Source organism: Octodon degus, unplaced genomic scaffold (genome assembly GCF_000260255.1).
Source record: "Octodon degus isolate 3935 unplaced genomic scaffold, OctDeg1.0 scaffold00057, whole genome shotgun sequence".
In the NCBI taxonomy this organism is placed as follows: domain Eukaryota; kingdom Metazoa; phylum Chordata; class Mammalia; order Rodentia; family Octodontidae; genus Octodon; species Octodon degus.
Genome location: NW_004524633.1, coordinates 5731751 through 5753791, shown reverse-complemented (window position 1 = coordinate 5753791; position 22041 = coordinate 5731751). Strand labels below are relative to the sequence as shown.

Genomic DNA, 22041 nt, shown 5'->3' with positions numbered 1-22041 from the left:
GCTACCCGAGCTGCCCTACGGAAGGTGTGGCGCACACCTCGCTGCGCTACCCGAGCTGCCCTACGGAAGGTGTGGCGCACACCTCGCTGCGCTACTCAGGCCCTTATGCTGTGTGCGTTTTCAGTGCCCGGGGTTCAAAGCTTCCTAAAGAGCCTCAGTGGTACTCTCTTACCAGAAGCCAGATGTCCTTTTAAGACAGGAGCGACCAGGGGCCCAGAGTCCAAGTCCTGAGCACCGCGCTGCTGTGAATCCTGTGTGACCTGGGGGACTGACACAAAGGACAGGGCGTCAGCATCTCCAGGCTCTCTGGAGACTCTCCTCCCCTGCTAAGAGCTGAACAAAGCACAATCAGAGTGGGGTGGGGGAGACAACAAGTGCACACCTTCCCCTTTTTAACGTGGACACATTTAATGGCCACACACCACAGACTCTTGCGTGCCCCACTCCTTTCACCCGGCTTCCAGGGACACATGCCTGAGAAGCTTTTTCTGCTGAGCTAAGAAACCGCAGTGATCTCCACTTGGCTCCTTCCAGCAGGTGACTTGTACAGACTCCCTTCCATGAGGCCTTGGGAAGTCACACAGCTGGGGGTGCTGTTGGCCTGAGCAGACACTTGGGGCAGACGGCACCACAGGGCCTGGGGGGACCTCCTTGGAGACCCCTTTCTTTCTGCTGGCTGCACTGGCTGCTGCCTGCTGGTGGAAGCTCTGACCTGCATGGGTGGAGTGCGCTCAGCTGTGAATTTGCCTTCCGTCCAGCAGGCAGAGTCCCAGAGCAACACGCCCACCTGCCCTTCTCTGATCCCTAAGAGCTGCCCCTGCCTGAGTGACTTCAAGGACGGATGAGATTTGCCCAGAGACACTCCTAAAGATGGATCCCGAGAGGGACTCAGGTCTTCATCGTTCAGTCACTCTACAGTTGTCCTTCAAATTCTTTGCCAAACAATGCCTTGGAAGGAAGCTAGGATGCCTCCACTTGGGGCATCCCTGATGGTCACGCAGACATCACCGGCTTAGACGACAAGCTACGTGGTCCCTGGGACTCTAGGAAAAGTGGACTACACAATTCCAGCATGAAGGTTGCTGCGGGTCTTTGGAAGCTTTTGAGAAAGGCTATTTTCCCACTGAAGGACATTTCTTGAGAACACTGGGTTTTAGCAGATGAGAATATCAGAGAAACCAGATCTCCTTTTCTCTGTTTCTATTTGGTTTCAGCTTCTCTACAGCGAGAGGAGAGTGTGTCCTGAGAGTTGTGACAAGTCAGAACCTCTGTCCTGGGTTTCTCTTCCCTGAGTCCCTTGCTCCCTGGCGTGTCCCTACCTGACTCAGGGATCATAGTCCTGGTGGCAGAGGGCCAGGGCTGCTCATCGGAATCATCCTCTCAGGCAGCGATCCGCAGCTGCACTGTCCTGGACACCGAAGTGAGTGATGCTTCAAGCCCAACATGGCGTTCAGTGTGGCAAAATCACAGGTTCGCAGCCTATGTTGCTCTCTTAGTTCCGCTTTTAGTCTTAATAATTTTGAAATTAGCATTTTTAATTAAAAGTAATAAGCAGGGGCTGGTGAGATGGCTCAGTGGTCTAAAGCACCTGCTTAGAACAAGCTCAGCAAAGCACAGGGACCGCGGTTCAATCCCCAGCACCACATGCCAGCCAGCCCCGCCCCCTGGTGGGCTGAGCTGGCCACACACACACACACACACACACAAATAAAAAAAAATTAAAAAAAATTAAAAGTAATAAGCAACATGATTTGCTCTTTAATAGAGGTAGACATAATTCTGCTGCATAAACTACAGGTGGTTATTTGCAAAGAAACTTTACTCAACTGTTAATTTGAATCACATAAAATATTTTTCATAGCTGACAGGGCTTTATTAGCCCTAATGAAGAATTGTCATAATTTCAAATCAAGCAGGTGCATTCATTGAAATTAAAGTCAAGTCACTTAAAAAGAGGAACTTAATCAGGAGAGAGTAATTTTTTTTGTTAAATGTATTTGGTTGTTACAGGGTTTCCCTATACAGCTCAGACTTGTAGTGATCCTCCTGTTTTTCAGCCTCCCCCACACTGGGATTACAAGGGTGTGCCACTGTGGCCCCTGAACTCCGTGGCTGGCTCAGCCTGCCTTGGGGGTGGGGCTGGCATGGCATGCGGTGCCAGGGATTGAAGCACGTCCCTGTGCTTGTCTAAGCTTGCCAAAGTGGGAGCTTTACTCTGATGAGCTATCTCGCTGGCCCAGAGAAATTTAAAAAAAGATCAGTTACCTCAAATAAGACAACTCATAAAAAACATGGTAAGAGAAGAAATCAAATGAATGACACTTTTAAGCAGACTAACACAGACCCAGATAGACCACGTTCTTCACGGCATACTGCCACCAAGTGGCCAGGTCATGTCTTTGAAAGTCATACTTAACATTCCTCATCATAAAAGTAAACAGTTATAATGAAGGCATCTAAACAGAAAAAAGAAATGGTAGGAAAAAGACCCTAAGTGCACCCTCAGCTCACCAGCTTTCAGTATTTTCACCTGCATTAACATACAAAACAACGCACAGACGCAGGCCCACAGCTCCCTTGCAGCGCCGGAGCACTGTTCCCATCGCCTGTAACCACCAGGGCGCTGTCTAATGCAGCAGAAAGCCTGATAGTATTTTCATTACTGACTGAATATTCATGGTGCTGTTCTTTTGAGCCAATTCTGTCCCTGTGGCAGAATGTTAAATTGGGCCTATTATTCTAACAGGGCATACTTAACTCTTCTCAGAGAGCCCAGACCAAATCTAACTTGGGAAGCGCTGTTTCTGTGGCTCATACACACTGACAGGGAACCTGAGAGTTGGCCTCTAACAGTGTGTCTGCAGGAAATTCAGAGTGATTTCAGCCAAGAAATGCCGTCTCTAGCTGGGAGAAATGGCAGCCGTAGGAAGCTGAGGCCGGAGGAAGCTGAGGCCGGAGGGCCAGGGGTTTGAGCCTAGCCTGTGTAACTCAGTAACTGACAGAAAGCTCATTTTAACATACAAAATCAAAAGGGCTGGGCATGCGGCTCAGTGCGAGGTCCAGCCCCCCCCCCAGCACGCACACCCGTCACAGACGTGGGGCCTTGCTCTTGGACAAAGGGTTCACCACAGTTGCATTCCCTGGCTCACCAAATACCAGGCTAAATCAATCAAATCCACTGAAATCGACTTGGTTTCTATTTGCTTTCTGGAAATGACACCAGAACCTGTCCGCAGCTCTTTGGCGTCTACCATGGGACCAAGTGCATTTTGGTCTCCTCTCGGGATGCGTGTTCAATGAGCCCGTGGCGTGCTGGCCACGCGGCAGCCTCTGCAGGCCTTCCCGTCAGGTAGCCAATACTCTTAGCTTCTAATGCTTTGCCACCTCATCCATCCAATGAGGACAAGAGGCAGTTCTCCAGCCCCGTGTCCCCAGGAAGCAGCTGGAGAGCGGAAGCCCCTGGCCGGCTCTGGGCTGCCACCCGTCCAGGCAGTCAGCAGCTTCCTTTGGAGCGGGACAGCCTGCAGCTGTCCCCATGCGACCCACACGGCTCTGCTGGGCCTGTTACGGCACCTTGGAGCTGCGGGCCCAGCAGGATGGGCCCCTGCAGCAGGCCAAGAGCGAGCGACGGCACTGAAGCAACCTCCTGTCTCCTTCCTAAAACCAGCTGCAGTACTTCTTTGACTGTACCAGCGACATGTGCCAGTCATAGTGTGCTGGAAAGTACAGAAGCAGACGAAGATACAGGTATACAATTCTTTGTTCCCAAACCATTATTTTCACGTTTGTTATGTCTTTCTGCACATCTGTACTCTGAGAGATCACACTCCTTAATATACTGTGTCCTGCCTTTTTTGCTCAATGTTTTATAATGAACATTTCATTATTTTACTAAAAATCATTGAAAACATCATAGTTACGACTATTTAACATTTCACCATGCTTAGACTGTATATGCTCAGCGGTTGCCTGTGCGGAGCCCATACAGCTTAGCAGTTTCAAAGATCACTGTGGACTCAGCTGAGACAGGCTAAGCCTTGACTCTGCTACGTAGAGCTGTACAGCTCGGGCAAGTTGTTGATCCTTTCTGTGCGCTTTCTCCGTCTACCTATAAATGGGTTAATAGCAGGGCTTACTCCTGAGGCTCGATGAGGTGCTTCCTATCAAGCACTCAGCACCAAGTTTTACACACATTAAAACCTTACTAAGTACTGATTATTGCTACTGTTGGACTTCTATCGGTTCTACTTTTACTAGTGAGTATCACTGAGCACAAGTGTCCTTCTCACGTCGCATGATTCCCGTGCCTCTGGCTGTTCCTAATCATGGGGTCAGAGAGCCAGGACCTCTGGGGGTTTCTCTGCTTCCGGCTGGGTTGAACTTTGGGTCAGAGCCATGCCCACCACAGCCAGCGCCCTGCAGCTTTGATCAGAGCTGACACATGGCTCTTTCTGGACTTTTTTCTCAGAAGATTCTAGGTATTCAAAAAAGAGGAGTCATATTAAAAGAGAAGAGACAGAGGGTGTTTTTCAAATTATTGGAGTTCCCCACACCCTCATCCTGTTTTTTTCTTTTTTTAAACACGAGCGTCTTCTTTTGGTTTCTCTCTTCCTAATCTTTACTAATTCAGCTGCACTGCAGCGTTTTAGCGCTACCTTCCGAGGACAGCAGAGCCCCGCAGGAGTAGGTCTGACCCCAGCCCACGCCTATCAGCAAATGAAGACAATGTCCCCTCATGGCCCCACAGGCAGAGAACATGGTGTGCAGAATCACACTTGCCACCATCCCTTGAAAAACAAACCCAAAGCTGAACTGTCCCATGGGTCCATGGATTATGTCATCCCTGTGTACTACAACAGTGATATCTCTGAGGACATTCAAGGCCTCTCTGTATTTGTATTTGGTATGCTTAGGAGGAGGAGGGCTGTTAATGGAAAGAATAAGAGGAAGAAAAGGTAAGATGTAGACGCTGTCCAGGAAATTCTCTGGAATGACATGGACCGTATGGAGGTGACAGTCTAAGTTAAAGTGCAGTGAAACTGTGTAAGACGAGAACTTCCCTCACCACCAGCGGTCGGAGCTTGTCTAGAAGGCAGCATGCCTGTCTCAAGTGCACCCGCTTGCTGCGTTCCAGGTGCCCAACACTAGGACGTGCCTCTCATGGGCATCCTAAGACAGAAGGCAAGTAGGACTGAGGCCCACGTGCATGCCAACGACCCAGCCCAGTCAGTGGGCATCGCCTCCCTCGACTCCAGACTGGGTGTGGAGAGGTGCTACCAGCTTCAGGAGACCGCGCCACAGCCAACACACACGCAGAAGGCACAGCTATGCCCGGGTCTGGGGAGGGCCGCACTGGGGGCTGTGCCTGGCGCGGGAAGACAGGGGCAGGGGCCACGATGCCACCAGTAGGGTTCTCACAGGAGCAGTCTCTAATTTTAAAAAAATACATTTTTAAAAAACGCCTGCTGTGGGCTACCAATGACGCTGCATCACATTTAAGGTCCTCTATATTTAGTTCCAATGACATACTTGAGCTTTGTTCTTTCAGTTGTTCGAAGTTCTAAAAGCTTAATGAGAACCATGAAGGAAATTTTGTGAGAACAAAGAGAAATGTGAGATAGCTGCTGGTACTTGCTTTTCTCTGGAAAATTATCAAAAAAAAAGTATGAAGTACTATCTCTGGGAAACTTCTACAAGTTTCGGTCAAACATTTCAGCTAAGTCATTCTGAGAGACACCACCCTGTCCCAGGCCCCTGACTCATTAAACACATTACAAAGCCCCTGCTGTCTGGGTTTCATCACCTGGGACCTGTGTCATCGTGCAGGGCTGAGAGCCACTCCTGCCAGGGAGCCACTCCCTTTGTGTCCCGCTCATAGTGAACTAGGACAGCGACCCTCACGTGCTCAGGCTGGGCTTTCTACACTGACAGCTGTCTTCTCCCCTTTGCCAGAAGGCTGCACTACCAAGACGGGGCGATGTTTACAGCGGCTGTCAAGCATGGCGGGCAGACACTGAGCTGCACAAAGGGAAGGGTGTGCGCCTGGAGAAGGCGCCTCTGCACCTGTCTGTATCACGCTGCCACTGCCCTACCTGACTCAAGAGTCCCCTAGCCCCAAACCCCTCCTTTGTACCTAGTGCTCACGACAGAGTAGAAATGGTCACAGCACCTCATGGTCCTTTCCTCCTGTGTTTGCCTTTGTACAACAATCCGCACATGATCGGTGCTACCCTGCTGGCCTGTCTGTCACCAGCATCGTGCAGAAGAGGACTTATGGATTCAGCAGCAGAGCCCTGAATGGTGCAGGGCTGGACCCACAGCCTCAGCGCCCCCCCCCCACTGTGACACGTCTGTCACTGGCTGGCGGGCCTCACTGTCCCAATCCGTGCAATGACAAAGTAACTACGTGCGTCCTGGCAGGCTTCAGTGATGGACAGAGAACAGCTTGGCTCTGACGTGCACCCCTGGGTGTCTTTCGCCTTCTCAGTGAAGTGACACAGTGGCATCTAACAAATGTTGACGGTCCTTTATTCTCACAGTGCTGCCCAGAGGCAGCCACCTCCTTGGCCCCTTGCTGAGATGCTGAGACAAGCAAATGCAGCCCAATCCAGAGGGCTCCCTGGGGGCGTTTGTGAAAATGTCATGGTATATTTTGAGGGGCTTCTTGTCTGTCTGTCTCTCTCTCCCCATCCCTACCTTGTTTCTTAGCTCAGTTGTTTAAGTGGCTGCTTCAACAAAGCAGTCAGCCTCAGGTTGCTGTGGCCAAACAGCCTCCTTGCTGAAGGCATTCGGAGCCAGCCCCCCCCACCAAAAAAAAATCCTTGTTTCTTTCTTAGGATAAGATATTAGTTTCCATGAAAATCTGAATATGCTTAGGAAGGAAAAGTTTCTTACAAGTCACTTAACCCTTTGTAAATGAGTGGTGTGTGTGTGTGTGTGTGTGTGTGTGTGTGCGCGCGCGCGCAGATGAATACGGTGATACACACCTAAGAATCTTAGAGAATAAAACAAGAAATTCCTGTCTGAAGGGAACATTATTGCCCACACCGTGTTCCTTTCTAAATAAAACCTTAATTACTGGCAAGGCTGGCCAGCCAACAAACCTCATCATCAAATCGTGACTTGTGCAATTCACATGCTCAATTTTTATTTTCTGTCTTCTCTAGAATGAAACTTTCCTGAAGCAGGAAGCTTTGTCCTTGAGTCAGGGAGACTGTCTAGCCTGGGCACACATTAGAGGTGAAATGGCCCCTTGTTCACGAGCAGGACAATCTTCCCACGGAAAACTATTATTATGAGATGAATTCACTAAGTCACTAAGTTGCCGAGGCTGGGCTTGAACTTGCTACCCTCCTGCCTTGGCCTCCTAGAATGCTGGGGCTACCGGTGTGCACCAGCAAGGCTTCCTGGGTGACTTTTTCAAATTTTCTCTCTCTCTCTTTTTATGTATTTAGGGTAGGGTCTACAGGGTCTTATTATGTAGATCAGACTCAGTGATCCTCCTGTTTTCAGCCTCCCAAGCTTGGGGATTACAGGCACATGCAGCACCACGCCCAGTCTCAGTCACCATCTCAGTGCACCCCAGGGCCAGGGCTGGCACAGCACACCGGGGCTCGAATTCCAGCTGCTGCGCTCTGCTCAAGCAGGCGCTTTAGTCTACTGAGCTATCTGACCAGCCCCCACCGCATGCCTTTTTCAAAAGGATTCTACTAAAGATTTTTAATAAGCACCTTGCAAGGTGCATCAGATCTGAAACTGTGCTTAACTCTTGATCTAATAATTCTGTAGACCTAGAAAAAGAGCATTTATATCTAAATCTATAGAAGAAGTTTACTGAAAATTGTTTGAAAGGAAATAACCTAGATCATGTTCAAGTAAGGATTAGACATATTAGGGTACATCGACACCCTAGAATGCTGTGCAGACACGAGATGGCTTCAACTTTTTCTTTTGTTAAATAGCTTTAAATGAAGTTATCAATTTGAAGAACCTCAAACTAACCTAAGCAAATCAGATTACAAAACAGCATGTAAACCACACGAATGATCATTAAAAAATAAGTGCATAGGAAAAATTAGTATTACATTGATTAAAATGCAAATAACCGGGATTCCTAAATTACACACTGTAATAAAGTTGCATTGCTTTTACAAGTAGAAGACAAAGACGCGCCCTTCTTAGCTTCGCTCTCCTGACCCACGCGCTGCTTCTCACGGACTGCGCCAAGAGAAGGCTGCGGCTCCTTCTTGCTCGCGTGGGAAGCCCAGGGACACGTGCGTTTTCCGAGTTCCCTGATCTGCCTGCATTTCTGCTCCTCGAGGGGCTCTTTCTCTGCAGGAAACAGAAGACTGACCTGGCCCCTGAGGAGGCCACGCTGGTGACCGCACTCCCCCTGTACCTCGGGTGAGTCTTTACCTGAAGAGCTCTGTGGTCCTCTTCCCACTCGCTCGTAGGGTATTTACCTCAGTGGCTCCTCGGCTTTGTTCTTTCTTTTGAGGCAAGGTCTTTGTCGTGCAACTCAGGCTGTCTTTGAACTACTGCAATCCTCCTCCTCAGCCTCTGGAGAGCTGGGATTACAGCTCTATGATTACACCTCTAGATTTCTATGCACCACTGTGCCCAGAAAGCTTCCACCTGGACGTAAGTGCTGAAAAACCTATGTGAGCTTGCTCAGAGCGGCGGGGAGGTGCCCAGGTCTTGGCAAGCAGGTGCTGGGCTAGCCAGCCAATCCCCACAATTAGGAGGTTCCTAGAGTGGCACCAATTACACTGCCAAAGAGGGCTGACATAAAAACCACGCAGGCTTATGCTTGCAAAGCAGTGCTTTAAGCAGTGAGTTATCGATCTGAAGAACCTCACTGGGTGATTCTAGAGTTTATTAAAAACCACTCACACCTGTAATCCCAGCACTTGGGAGGCTGAGGCAGGAGGATCATTGTGAGTTTGAGACCAGCCTGTGCTACAAAATGAGCTCAAGGCCAGCCTGAACTGCACAGTGAGACTCTGTCTCAAAAAACAAAACAAACAGAACAACCAAAAATAATACTCAAGATGTTTGCAAGAAATGCCTCCTTTCAAGATTCCAACCCTTGGCAGTAATGACAGTGGATACACATCTTAAACAAGTGCCACCCAGTGGCTTTCCATGTCCAGAAATGCTTGAGAACAATTTCACAAACTGTACTCACTCTCAACAAAATCAAAGAAGTATGATGATTACATTTCACATTACTACCTGTCACAATTTTGTCCATTTTGGCAGAAGTCAAGCCAAAAAATATATATGCACTTACTTAGACAAGGGTCAGAGGCCCAAAGGAATGTGGTGGAGAAGAAAATCTGTGCACCACTCACCGGTATCAGGAGTTCTGTGATAAAAGGGTGCGCTCCACGGCTGCCAGTGCCTCTTGCCTGCTTCCCGACATCTCACTTGAAATGTGTAATTAGTGTCCGGCTCCAAGAAGAACTCGGCCCACTGTGCGTGTATGAAGCTGGTGTTCAACTCTGTAACCTGAAACAAGTGCACAACACTAATATCAGTGGTGTGGTGTGCTTTAAAACAAAGCCCTTCTGCTTAGCAGAAAGATACGGAGCGCTTGCTGCTGCTGCCTCCCACTTCTAGGCCCTGAGAAAGGAAGAGGGACTGAGAATGTACAAAACACAGAGTCAAGCACATGCTTTAAACGTGAAAGCAAAATTTGTGTTGCTTTGTGTTTGCCAGCTCTCTCCGGCTTATCTGCAGAAACCCCTGATGCCAGCTGTCCTCATGAGGAGCAGCTGACTGCAGCAGCCTTGACGGCCCTTGGTTGTCCCCTCACTCACGGTCTCCCCGCTTCTCCGTCTCTCCACCTTCTCTTTTGCTCTCTGCTATTGAATATTCGGATCAACAATTTTTCCCGAATGATAAAAAGAATCCATTTGCTTTTTTGTTTCCTCTTTTTGAGACAGAGTCTCACTATGTAGCTCAGGCTGGCCTTGAGCTCACTTTGTACCCTAGCTGGTCTCAAACTCACACCGATCCTTCTGCTTCAGCCTCCTGAGTGCTGAGATTATAGGCATGTACCACCATGCCTGGCCTTCTCAGCTTATGATTTTTTAAAAAAATGATCCACAAGCTAAGCTGTTAAACTGGTCATTACTCTAGTTAGGCAAATTTCGCAATTCTCTTTGTGTGTGTATTTGTATGTAAGATAGATACATAAGATAGATACATACATATATAGAGGCTAAATATTTAAGAATGTTAAACCATAAAAAAAAAAAGGAAATAAAAAAGAAAATGCTGGCCAGGGAGCTGGCTCAGTAGAATAAGCGCTTCCCTGGCAAGCGCAAAGGCCTGAGTCCAATCCCTGGTTAAAAAAAAAAAAAAAAAAAAAAGCTACAGGAATAAATTGATAATGTTTTTTAGCACAATGACCTGAAAAAAACAATAAGAAATTATTCCAGACAACCTGGCGCCTGGGAGAGACTGAGGCATTTGCACAGCACCTCCTGGAAGTTGTTTGTAGCAAGTAATTTACAAAAAAAAGCGGTACACACCAGAGGGCAGGTGGCCGATGCATCTGGAGAGGCGTTTATGTTGCCAGAGACTGGGCCAGGTAGATAGCTCAGTGATCGACGCACCTTCCTGGTAACCACAAGGAGCCGGGTTCAGTCCCTGATAGTGTATGCCAGGTCAGCCTTGTGCTGTGCTGGCCATTGAAATTGGGCATGGTGGTATATGTCGCCAGAGACTGAGGAAAGAGAGCTAAAGCTACCAAGACAGAAAAGAAAAGAAAAAAGTGTCACCCTCATGTGGGGAGTCTTCTGTTAAAACCTCTTCTTAGCATCCATCTTGAAAACTCATCATGCATTAAAAATGCAAAATTCATGGACATGTCCTTTGGAGTAGAGAATTCCAACTGGTAGTTCTCGAAGTCTGGCCTCAGAACAGCCCACTGCGTGAGCACAGTCAAGGCTTGGGAGCGGCAGGCCTCTCGGATCTGCAGCCATCCGTCCATTCTGCCCGCGGCTGGACTTTTGAACACACTCACTCAGTTTGGCTCCCTGTCAGTGTTTCTTGCAAGGTTTTTCTTCTCTGTGTGTTATTTATCATCATGTGCACAGATAAGTCCTCCTGAAGAAAAGGGACAGCCTATTCTGAAGATGGAAGTGTGTGTGTGTGTGTGTGTGTGTGTGTGTGTGTGTTTCAAGGGATAGAACCCAGGACCTTGGCAACCAGCTACACCCTTGGTCTCTGCTGCTGCTGCTGCTGCTGATGTTGTTTGTTTTGAGGCAGGGTCTCACTATGCGGCCCAAGCTGGCTTTGAGCTCAATGCGATCCTCCTGTCTCAGCCTCCCCAGTGTGGCATCCCAGGCGTGGGCCACCACACCTGCCTCTTATCCTCAGTTTGTTTTATTTCCAGCCCACTCTGGGCAACTCAGAGATTTAATGAACACTTATCTGACAATTTAAAAAAAATGAAAAAGATATCACCTTCACAGCCTCAGTTCTGGGGGCTGGGGACCCTGAAAGGGGCCTCCCTTGGCATTCTGGGGCGACAACTTGGTTTCTAGCGCATCGAGGGTGGAGGCCAGGAGCCTCGGGCGTCCCTGCCTGCCTCGTGCCAATGCTGCGCCCCTCCCACCCTGCCCGTGCCCTCCTGGGGCTGCCCCCTCTCCAGCCTCCCCTGCACTCCACCCACTCGGCTTTAGCCTGGCACCTGGGGGAGGGAGGCGGGTGGCAACCCAAGTCCCCTGCAGCTCCGCCTCACACCAGCACTTAGCCTTCCGACCCGACCACGAGGGCGAGGGTTTGGTACTTTAGCCCCTGCAGGGCAGGAATGGAGGCTCAGCTGCCCTGTAGCCCGTGCCCTAGAGGGGTTTTACATTTGCTCACAGTGCACAGAAATGAAACGAATCCAGAGTCCAAAAGTAAATCGTATCCGATACAGCTGTGTGCCACTTTAGGCCACGCAGGGACAAGCAAGCAGAGCAGCAGCTTTGTGTCCTAAGCCAGGTGAGGCGTAGGCTGGTGCCCAGCATTTGGGAGGCTGAGGCAGGCATCTGGTCCTTAAATGAAAAGTTCACCAGCTACTGGCTTAGCTTAATTGGAGGAATGTTACCTAATTGCACTTACTTAAAAGGCTTCGGCGTTAGGTACCATTAAAAGCACATGATGAGGATGATAATAATAATAATAATAATAACCAAAGTGTAAATGTGGAGACATTCTTTTAAAAAATCTTTTTAAAGATAGGATCTTGCTCTGCAGCCCAGGCTGGCCTTGAACTCAGCCTTCCGAGTGCTGGGGTTACAGGAGTGCACCACCACACCCGGCTATGAGGCATGAGGTTTGGTTTTGTACCGGGAATTGAACTCAGACCTTGTACTTCGCAGGTAAGCACCGTGTGGCTGAGCTGTCTCCTGGACCCAGTGCTGAGACATCCCGAAAAGGAGAGCAATATAGGAATAGCCGGGGCAAAGCCACCCAGTGCCAGAGAGCCTGGGCAAAGCGTAGGAAAATATGAACACAGGAACGTGCCCAGCAGGTGGCAGATACTCCTGAGAGGGCACAAGGGCTGGCACAGATTGCTGCTGGCACTGTCAGCTCACTTTTTGTTACTGCTGAGACAGCATCTCCCTGTGTAGTGCAAGCTGGTCTTGGTCTCACTATGTAGCCCAGGCTGGCCTTGCGCTCACAGAGAACCTCCTGCCTCAGCCTCCTGAGGTACAGGTGTACTCCACCACACCCAGCTTAGCTTCACTGCTTGGGAATCTAACAAGAGACTTAGATGAAACTGGGGACAGCAGGCTCATAAATGGTCCCCAGGGTGCAATCTGACTTTCAGGGCAGAACTGGAACCAGGTCTCAGATCACAGCTTGGCCTCGCATGGCCAAAGAGACCTGGTGGGCCTTTCCCTCTTGGGCTCCACATCCACCTCTAATGCCCCGAGTTTCCAGATGTCTCTACATGACCAACCCTGCCTAGGGCTCCCTGAGTTAAGGCTGAAGAGGAAAAACGACAGCTGGTAGCACTGAATGACAGCCTACCTGGGGTGCCAAGTAACGTCTTATGTCCTACACAGCTCAACCCTTCCCGACACACAGGGTGTCTCAGCCTCCAGCTTCGCAGTGTGCATGTAGGCCTTCGGGTACACAAAAGCATGGCTGCTCCTGCTGCCCAGCAGGGCTAGGGCTGACTCCAGAGCCAGGACTGGGGCACAGGCTGAGGTGGAGCCAACCTGTGTGGTTTGCACGCCAGTGTCCACCTGGGCGCAGGGGGAACTTTGGATCTCTGCGCCCGCCTGGCCTTTTCTCTGTCTCCTCTCTGCTCCCCTCTGCTCTCTTCTCTTCCTCCCTCCCTTTCTTCTTTCCTTCTCCTTATTTGCTTTTCGCATTGCTGGGGATCAAACCCAAGGCCTTCTCACAGAGCTGCATCCCCAGCCCTTTTTACTGTTTATTTTGAGATGGGCTCACTGGAGAGCTGTCACCAGGCTCAGCTTACACCTGCGGGCTTCCTGCCCCAGCCTCGCAGTGCTGAGTTTCTGCACAAATTCCGCTTTCTCTAGATGCCTGACAAAGCACAGCTGAGCATACTTACCATGTTGTATCCCGTGGTCACCAATGTGGGGGTCGCCCTTGGAGTGACAAGGAGCTAAACACAGAACAGACCCTTTCCATTGCGAATTTGGTCTATTTATTTAGCACTTCATGAAAGGCAGGAAGATCATTGTGTGAAACTGCACTCTGGAAAGCTGCAGTCACTAAGACGGAGCAGCTGCACGGCCACGAGGCCGGGGAAAGGCAGTCGAGCCAGGCGGCTGCAGCCGAGTCCGACCCGGCGTGAGGATGCCGGAGCCTAGCTTACCGTCCACGTGTGGTTGGCAGCGGCTGCGAACCGCATCTCGCAGGACACCTTCTCCAGCACTGTGTTGCTTCCCCAGTAGACGATGGTCTTGGGGGTTGTGGCACCGAGGGTCTCAGCCCTGGAAATGACGGACTCAGACGGAATCACTAGAAAAAAGGACAGCGATGTCACCGTTCAGCCCTTGGTTTCGGGGAAATGGGTGTCATTCCATGGACATCTGGAAGTGGGAAAACTCCAAGTCCTCAGCAACACCGGTGTCCTGATCCAATTTCCACCCAAGGAATCTGCCTGGCACCCCGTCTGGCCCTAGCGGAGAGCAGCTGCTTCTAAAGTCTATTTAGCGCTTCTCTGTTCTTTGAACTTAACTTTCTTTGAGATGGGGCCCCAATCTGTAGCCCCTGCTGGCATCGAGGCCCAGCTGGCTGCAGGGAGGTGGCTCAGGGCTTGTGAGGCCCTCCATTTGCAGTACAGGCAGGAAAATGCCAGGCTAGGGTGGGGACAGGGTCCTATGCCTGCATCATGGGGGTTCTGGCCTGCTGGATGCAGAGAGGTTGGTTGTGACAGGCAGCTCTGGTGATCGCCAAGAGCGCCCGAGCAGGAGAAGGCTGCACAGTCCTGGGCAGTAGGAGCCACGCTGCAGTGTGTGTCACTTCCCCCTAAAAGCCAGGCAGAGGAATCAAGGCTCTGGACTTCGGGACTCCCAGCTCTGTGGCTCAGTACTGGAGATCCCACCAGCCCCGGGTTTCCCCGACTGTAACCCATAACCTTCATCTATGGGCTGGGAGGGCACAACAAAACCTGCACATGCACGCAGCTGGACGCGAACACAAGCTCGATAAATGTTGGCTGCTGGGGTTCTTCCTAATAATAACAGGGTCACCGTGCTGGGCTCTCCTCAGAGAATGAGCCCCATTTGGTGCTCTTTTGTGAGTTCTGACTTGGGGACCTAGTGTAGTAGTAAAACGATAAATTGTTTATTGACTGATATGAGGCTGATGATAGTTTCAGAAAATAACGAGGACTGAACAAAAATGTTCCCCCAGGTTGTTCCCAGGAACAGTTTATAATGGTGAAAATCTGGGAACAGGTAAACCTCCCCCAGTGTGGACCATACAGACACACTCGGACAACAGTGAACACGACACTGGAGCAGAAGCCTGTGGTGGCCCGGTCTGAAGTACCTGAAGAGAAAGCCACCAACATTCCTTCTATCTGGCCGGCAAACTTGGAGAGGGCTCCCAAGTTCTCCTTGATGGTCTACGTATTTTGTTAAACATACAGCCAGAAAACTCCACTTCTGTCCCCAGAGCGTGTCCCCCACCCCCCACGCTCGGTTATGGCCCTTGTGTCTCTGTTAGTTCCTTGGCACTTGGCAAGCTGTTTCAGAGCAGGCGATTTAGCCAAGGTCCTTCACCTGTCTAACTGGCCCCAAGGACAGTTTCCGGAATAGACCCAATAAATTCCTGTCAAGTCACACACATCGCCTAATGGGAAGGACGGACACAGGCGTCAGCTGGACTCGCTGCTGAGCTGCTCCAGGCAGAGGCACAAGGGTCCTTCCTGTCGGTCTGCTCTGACTGCACACCCGGGCTGCATCCGGCTAGGCTGGCATAAGTTCCTATAGTAAGGATGTAGGAATCCCAGCACCCAGGAGGCTGAGGCAGGAGCACCCTTGGCCTACACAGTGAGCTCAACGCCAGCCTGGACTACAATAGTGAGACCCTGTCTTGAAAAATTTTTTTAAAAAAGTAAAGGCTTGGGGCTGGTGAGATGGCTCAGTGGTCTAGAGCACCTACTTGGAGCAGGCTTGGCGAAGCACAGGGACCGCGGTTCGATCCCCCAGCACCACATGCCAGCCAGCCCCGCCCCCTGGTGGGCTGAGCTGGCCACACACACACACACACACACACACACACACACACACACACAGTAAAGGCTTTGTGGCCACATTTTCCTCACCTATGTCATCCAGACGAACACGCAAGGGTCTGGACTCCTCCGTGCCGAGTGCATTTGCAGCCTGAACCTGAACCAGGAACTCCCTGCCGGCGGGCAGCTCCTCAGTGGAGATTTTCAAGTAGCTCGAGGTGGGATACCATCGCTCCTCCCCTGTCTCCAGACTTAAAAGAAAGAGCAACACAAGCTAAATTCAGTGTGGGTTTATTCCTCCACATGTTTATGACGCTACCGCTTTTGGTTTACTTCTTTCAGGCTTGCAACCTCGTGCTCAGAAATGAGTCAAATTTTATTTTCTGAAATTTGAAGGGTGGGCTAAGCTAGCATGGTGGTGCAAGCCTGTCACCCGTGCTCTGGCTGAGCCAGGAGAGTGGAAGGTGTGGGTCTCGGGGCTGATCTGATTTGCTCACCAAGTCCATGGCTCTGTCCTGGGCCACCTTGCTCGCACCTCAGGGGAAGACGTGGCTCAGAAGCCATTGCCATTGCACCCCAGCGCTCGGCTCCGGCCCCTCCCTCCTGTGTCTCCCGCCTGAGACATCCCGCCAGGTCGAACTGCTCAGGCCCTGCTCAAGACAGTGCTGCTGAGACACAGGTGGTGGCGCCTGCGTCCCTGCGCCACCAAGCAATACTGCATTTATTATTACGTTGCTCTAAAGCCACACATGCTTTTTATACAAGAGAGATTGAGAGATGTAATTAATATTTAAATTAAAAATTACAGGACAGAACATGTTGCCATTTATGCTTCTCAAAATAGTCCATTTCAAACACACCTGTCCTTGGTCCTTGTCCTGTGCGACTTCCAGTTTCTCCCCAAAGTCAGAGTGACCAGGAAAGGGAAATGTTTTGAGTCAGTTCAGGATGTCGAGGCAACCAGGACAGCGCAGCTGAAGACCCTCAGGAGAGAGGCCGCCAGAGCTGCTGCAGGACGTGGCTGGGATGTGGGACGGGTGTGATGGAGCTCAGGGGGAGGATTTTTTTGAGGGGCATGGTTCGTGCCACTATGGTTTCTGCTGTTATAATGTTTTTAAGTTGAAAGAGTCACCCCATTTCTCGGTCACAACACATACAGTTGCTAAACACACACAAGCCCTCCTACCAGAGCAGGCTGCCTGAGCAGGTGACCAGGGACCCATATGAGCGAGGCCCAGGTGGGGGCCAGCCCCTGCAGACTGCAGGTTCCCATGCAAGGCAGGATCGATGGCGCCATGCTCGGCAGTGAGTGAGGTAGGAAGGCAAGGTCCAGAGATATCACACACAGCGGGCGAGAGCGTCAGGCTGAGTTAAGGGACTTGTGATTGTTTTCTTGTTTTTCTGAGGCAGGATCTCACTATGCAGCGGCCAGGCTGGCTCCACCGCATGGGGGTCCTCCTGCCTTAGTCTCCCAAGTGCTGGGATCGCAGGTGAGAACCACCACACCTATTTTATCACTTTTATGAAATCAAATGAAACAACACTACCTTGTTTCTTCAATACTGCTTACATCAGCTGGGTGTGGTAGTGCATACCTGTAATCCCAGCGCTGGGAGGCTGAGGCAGTAGGGTTGCTGTGAGTTGAAGCCCAGCCTCAAGTACACAGCAAGACTGTCTCAAAAAAACTAAAACCAAAACCTACATACGTAACATCTAAAGTTGAATTAAATGGCCACATGGTTTCAATATTTTTATAACTACTTAATATTCTAAGTTAAATGGAACATAAATACGCTAACAGAACCTGAGAGGGGATACAGTAATCTTCCCCAAATAAGAACTTAAATGTGACAAGCAAGTGGCAGAGCTGGGCGAGTGTAGGTGGGACACCTCCGAGCATTTTCCAGTTAGAGAAAGCCTCATGCCTATTCTCAGGGCGCACGTGGCCAAGTCTCTCCCTGCACACGTGCAGCCCTGAAGTCAAGTGGAAATGCATTCTCACACCAGCACAGTCAGAGCGACTAAGTTGTTTAACTCTGCTTTCCAGGCAACCCCACATTAGCACCTAGAATGGTCTGCAACTATTTCAGTTGGAAGTCCAGTCATCACGGGTGACTGTCGTGGGACTTTTTACACAGAGCCCTGGAGACACGTTAGGAAACACTGCAGCTGGCTCCTGTACACAGACCTAAGACCTGCGGGGTCTTGGAGGTGCTGGGCATCTTTCTGTACCTGGGGTGCCCTGAGGAGCTGGAGGGGGGCACTGCCTGACAGGGAACCCCAGAGACTCCAGTCTGTGGAGGGACGGAGCACCCCCAGCACTGGCAAAGGCTGGGCACCCAGGGGCCACTGCTGGACTGGCCCTTCCCGCATGCCTGGCCAGATGACGCCCTTATGTGCCTGCTCACGTTACATCCCTCATTGTAAAAGGCCAAAGGGTTCCCAGCACCTGAGTCCCCGTAGTAAATTAACTCTGAGCAGGGGTCTGGGAACCTTGACGGTTAGCCCACCAGCAGCAATGTCACAGTCAGGCATGGTGGCACACAGCTGGGACCCCAGCACTTAGGGAGCTGAAGCAGGAGGATCGCTATGAGCTGGAGGGTAGTCAGGATGTGCAGTGAGATTGTCAGCCTCAGCTACACGGTGAGAACCTACATTGCAAAAAGGCTAGGTCAGGACTTCTGGTGGCGTGGAAGTGAGGGTCAGTCTATAGGCTGGGGACTCCGCTATGCCGTGTGCTGCTGCCAGGTAGGTGGGGTGCACTGCGGGGAAGGTGGACTGGGGAGCTCCAACATCTGTGGCCAGTGACGGACGGGAGGAGAAAGCACCATGGCTGACGAGTGGAGCAGCCTGTGTCTGGCCGGCGTCTGTGCGTGAGAGCCCATGGAACTGATCCTTGCTGACAGGCCTTGGTGACTCCCCCTGCAGCCCCAAGCCTTGCTGTAGCCCCGTGAGCTGATCCTCATGAACCACTGATTCCAGTGCCACCAATGAATGTGGTCTCCCATCTCCTTATCACATAGGCAGCGGGTACTCCCGTAGCCCCAGCCATGCAGCAAGCACTGCTATAGGCTTTGGGAGCACGGGCAAAAGAGACACTTCGCAGTGCTCAGGAAACGCGTTCGGCTGGAAATGAGCACATGGAGGACGTGTCCAGAGCGGGGGCAGCGCTGCACACCTGGGGCCCCAGCGCCCAGTGAGGCCAAGGTGGGAGGGGGCAAGTTTGAGTCCTGCCTGGACAAACTACGAAGACCACTGACTGAGAACAGAGGAAGGCACAGGGCCTGGCCAGGAAGTGCTTGGGCTAGCCAGAGGGCGAAGAGGCTGGCCCAGGACTGCGGTATGGCTGGGGAGAAGACAAGTTTTTTGTTTCTATTTTGTTGTTGTTGCTTCAGACAGGGTCTCACTGTGCAGTTCATGCTGGCCTCGAACTCACTACAGAGCCCAGGCTGGCCTCGAACTCACAGTGGCCCTCCTACCTCAGCTTCCTGAGTGATGAGTATACACCGGCTAGGAACAACTGCTCGAGGAGAGGCTGCCGCTCAGCAGAGTATAGGGCAAACCGGAGGGCCCCGGAGGGATATGGGCCTGGACCCACCATACCAGGAGGGTGCGGACAGGGTCGGGGTGCTTGGGTCTCCACAGGTGCACTGGGAATGAGAGACTGAGCACAGCACCCAGGGGCAGCAGAGGGCACAGAGGGGCATGGGGCAGGAGCCAGAGAGGAGAGCAAGGGGCAGGAAGGGGGTTCACTTGGCAGCAGCTTGGGCAGGAGCTGCTTCCACGGGCAGGAATGAGCTCAGAAAGGCCAGGCAGCCAGGTGCGGTGCCACACACCATTCCTCCCATTCAGGAGGCTGAGGCAGGAGGGTTGCCCCAAGTTCAAGGCCAGTCTGGGCTACAAAGCCAGACCCTATCTCACAAACAAAACTGAACAAAAAAGCGCAAAATTGAATAAAGTAATACATACACAAAAAATAGATACAAGGATATCTGTCTAAAACTATTTGCCTTCCTGATCTTGGGGGCCTGGAATCCCACTGGTGGTGTTGCCAGGGGTTTTCACGTTGTCACTTGGTCCACAGACAGTCCATCAGTCTGTCTCTTTGTGACCGCTTGTTGCAGGACTTCAGACCGGGGCCCTGCGTGACCCTGGCCCTGCCTGGTGCAGGTGTAGCTGGCCAGGAGCCCGAGTCAGGATGAGGAGAGGGCACAGGGGATGGCAGGGGGCGTGAGACCAGCTCCTGGCACCACAGCTTTCCACGTGCCAGTGAGGACAATTGCTTTCTCCTCACAATTCCTTCATCTCATGATCTTGTTCTTCATATGCTGATGAAGAGCCAGGTTTCCTTGCTTAAGCTATTTTTCCCTGGAAATCGAGAGCTAGATTTGCTAGAGTAGGACATTCATTTCATAACCATCACGTTTTTTTTGGTTGTTGTTTTGCTGTTGCTGTTTTCTGAGGTCTTTTGTTTTTTTCTTTCTTTCTTTTTTCTTTTTTTTTTTTTTTAGACAAAGTATAGTTCAGTCTGACCTTGAACTCACTGTGTAGCCCCAGCTGGCCTTGAACTCTCAGAGATCCTCCTGTCTCAGCCTCCCCGTGTGGGGATGGCAGGCATGTGCCACCACCCTGGCTAATTTGCTCTCCTTTAAGACACATGGTGGTACTTGTCCTCACTTCACAGCAGGCCAAGACTAGGCGAGATCAAACGGCTTGTACAAGACCTGTGGCTAACGGTGGCAGATGCCCTTAGGCAGCACCGCCTGTCAGGGCAGCAGAGAGGAGGCTCGCCCTCGGCGCCACCGACCTGATCCCATGATAGCTCTGTGCTGCGTGTGCCGGCCAGGGTAAAGGCAGCCCTGTCTTCTCAGCCACCGCCCCATGCTGTCAAAGGTTTGCAGCCTGAGACACAGGTGGGCGAGCCACACAGCTGGAAGTCAGGCAGAACGCTCCGAAGCCCGCCCTGTGGCTACACGTCCCCGAAAGCCTTCTCGGCTGCAGACCTGCTCTTTCCGTCTCTGAGCCCCAAGAACACGCTGTAGCTCACGGAGCGCTGAAGGCTTCAAAATGCGTATGAGCTGTAGTCCTAACACGTGGGGCTATTCTTGTGCCAGTGAACAAAAGATCAGGAGGTGGTCAGAACATCTGGAATTTTGCCAAACACCTAGACATTCTTGAGGAGAGCTTTGTTCCAGATTTTCCATGCAACCTCGCTGTCAGGAACCTGAGCACACAGGTGTGTGGAATCCCCCAAATCAGCCAGACCCGCAGGAATGCGACAACCGACAGGTAATGAAAAGGGTTGGTGGGGACAGAATGTCAGAGCCCCGCGCACTGTCGGCGGACATGTGGGCAGCAAAGCTGTAGGAAACACTGTGAACCTTCCGCACAAGGCCCAGCAGGCAAGTTCCACCTGCCCCTGCCCCTGTATTCCTAAGTGTGTATCCAGGAGAAATGGAACGGTGCTACCTGCACAAAAGCACCCACACAGGGCTAAGAGAAGCACCGTTCACAAAGGCTCAGGCAAAGGCTCAGGTGTGGAAAGAATCCACATGGCCACCAAGGATAAATGTAACACAACAGAGCCACAGAGTGGAATGTTACTCAGTCTTCAAAAGGACCAAAGTACTAATCCATACCACTATGGAGCGAACCCTGAAAACAAACTGTGTGAACAATCCAGTCAGGAAGCCCACTTACTGTGTGATCCCTTCTCTATTAAGGGTCACATTAGGCAAGTCCTCAGAAATGGAAAGCAGACAATGGTCACCAGGGGCAGACAGACTGGCTGCTGTGGGACGGCGTGTCTTTTGGGCCTGCTGAAAATATTCTGACACTGGCTGACAAATCTGTGAGACACACTAGAATTGTGGAGTGGCACACTTTAGGTAAGGCGGGTGAACTGTATCTATCATAGATAACTACTGAACAAGAGGAAAAGGAGGAAGGGAGGGAGGAAAGAAAAGGAAAGGACGAAGAAAGGCCAGAAAGGGGGGTTAGGAGGTGGCCAGCGTCATGATGTGCATTTGAAAGGTCAGATGCCTTCTAAATAATTCAAACAAAGCCGGGCAAGAGGTCTTCGTCTGCAGCCCATTTTAAGAGATGAAGACTCGGCAGTGTGTGAGGTGGGGTGAAATGGCCAGCCTGGAAGGAGGACAGGGCTTGGGTTTAGCTTAAAGCCCGGCTGAACTACAGCTTGGCTGCTCCCCGCTCCTTATGAATGCACGGAAGGTGCGGAGAGTGGTAGGACCCCAACAGTGGATCAGGGAGGGGCCCGGTTGGGTGATGCTGGCAGCCTGGTCCCCAGAGCAGGATGGGGTCAC

The 22041-nt window shown here is 51.2% G+C and overlaps 1 protein-coding gene across 1 annotated transcript in view; it reads right to left on the bottom strand.

Moving 5' to 3' along the window:
• Il23r (interleukin 23 receptor) overlaps nt 1-22041 on the bottom strand; it is a 40066-nt gene that overhangs the window by 7768 nt on the left and 10257 nt on the right. Inside the window, exons 4-7 of the mRNA XM_004634025.1 lie at nt 15809-15992; nt 13850-13995; nt 9354-9510; nt 173-268 (exon numbers count right to left, since the gene is read on the bottom strand). Of these exons, the coding sequence (XP_004634082.1) occupies nt 173-268; nt 9354-9510; nt 13850-13995; nt 15809-15992 (583 nt within the window). The remainder of the gene's footprint in view (nt 1-172; nt 269-9353; nt 9511-13849; nt 13996-15808; nt 15993-22041) is intronic.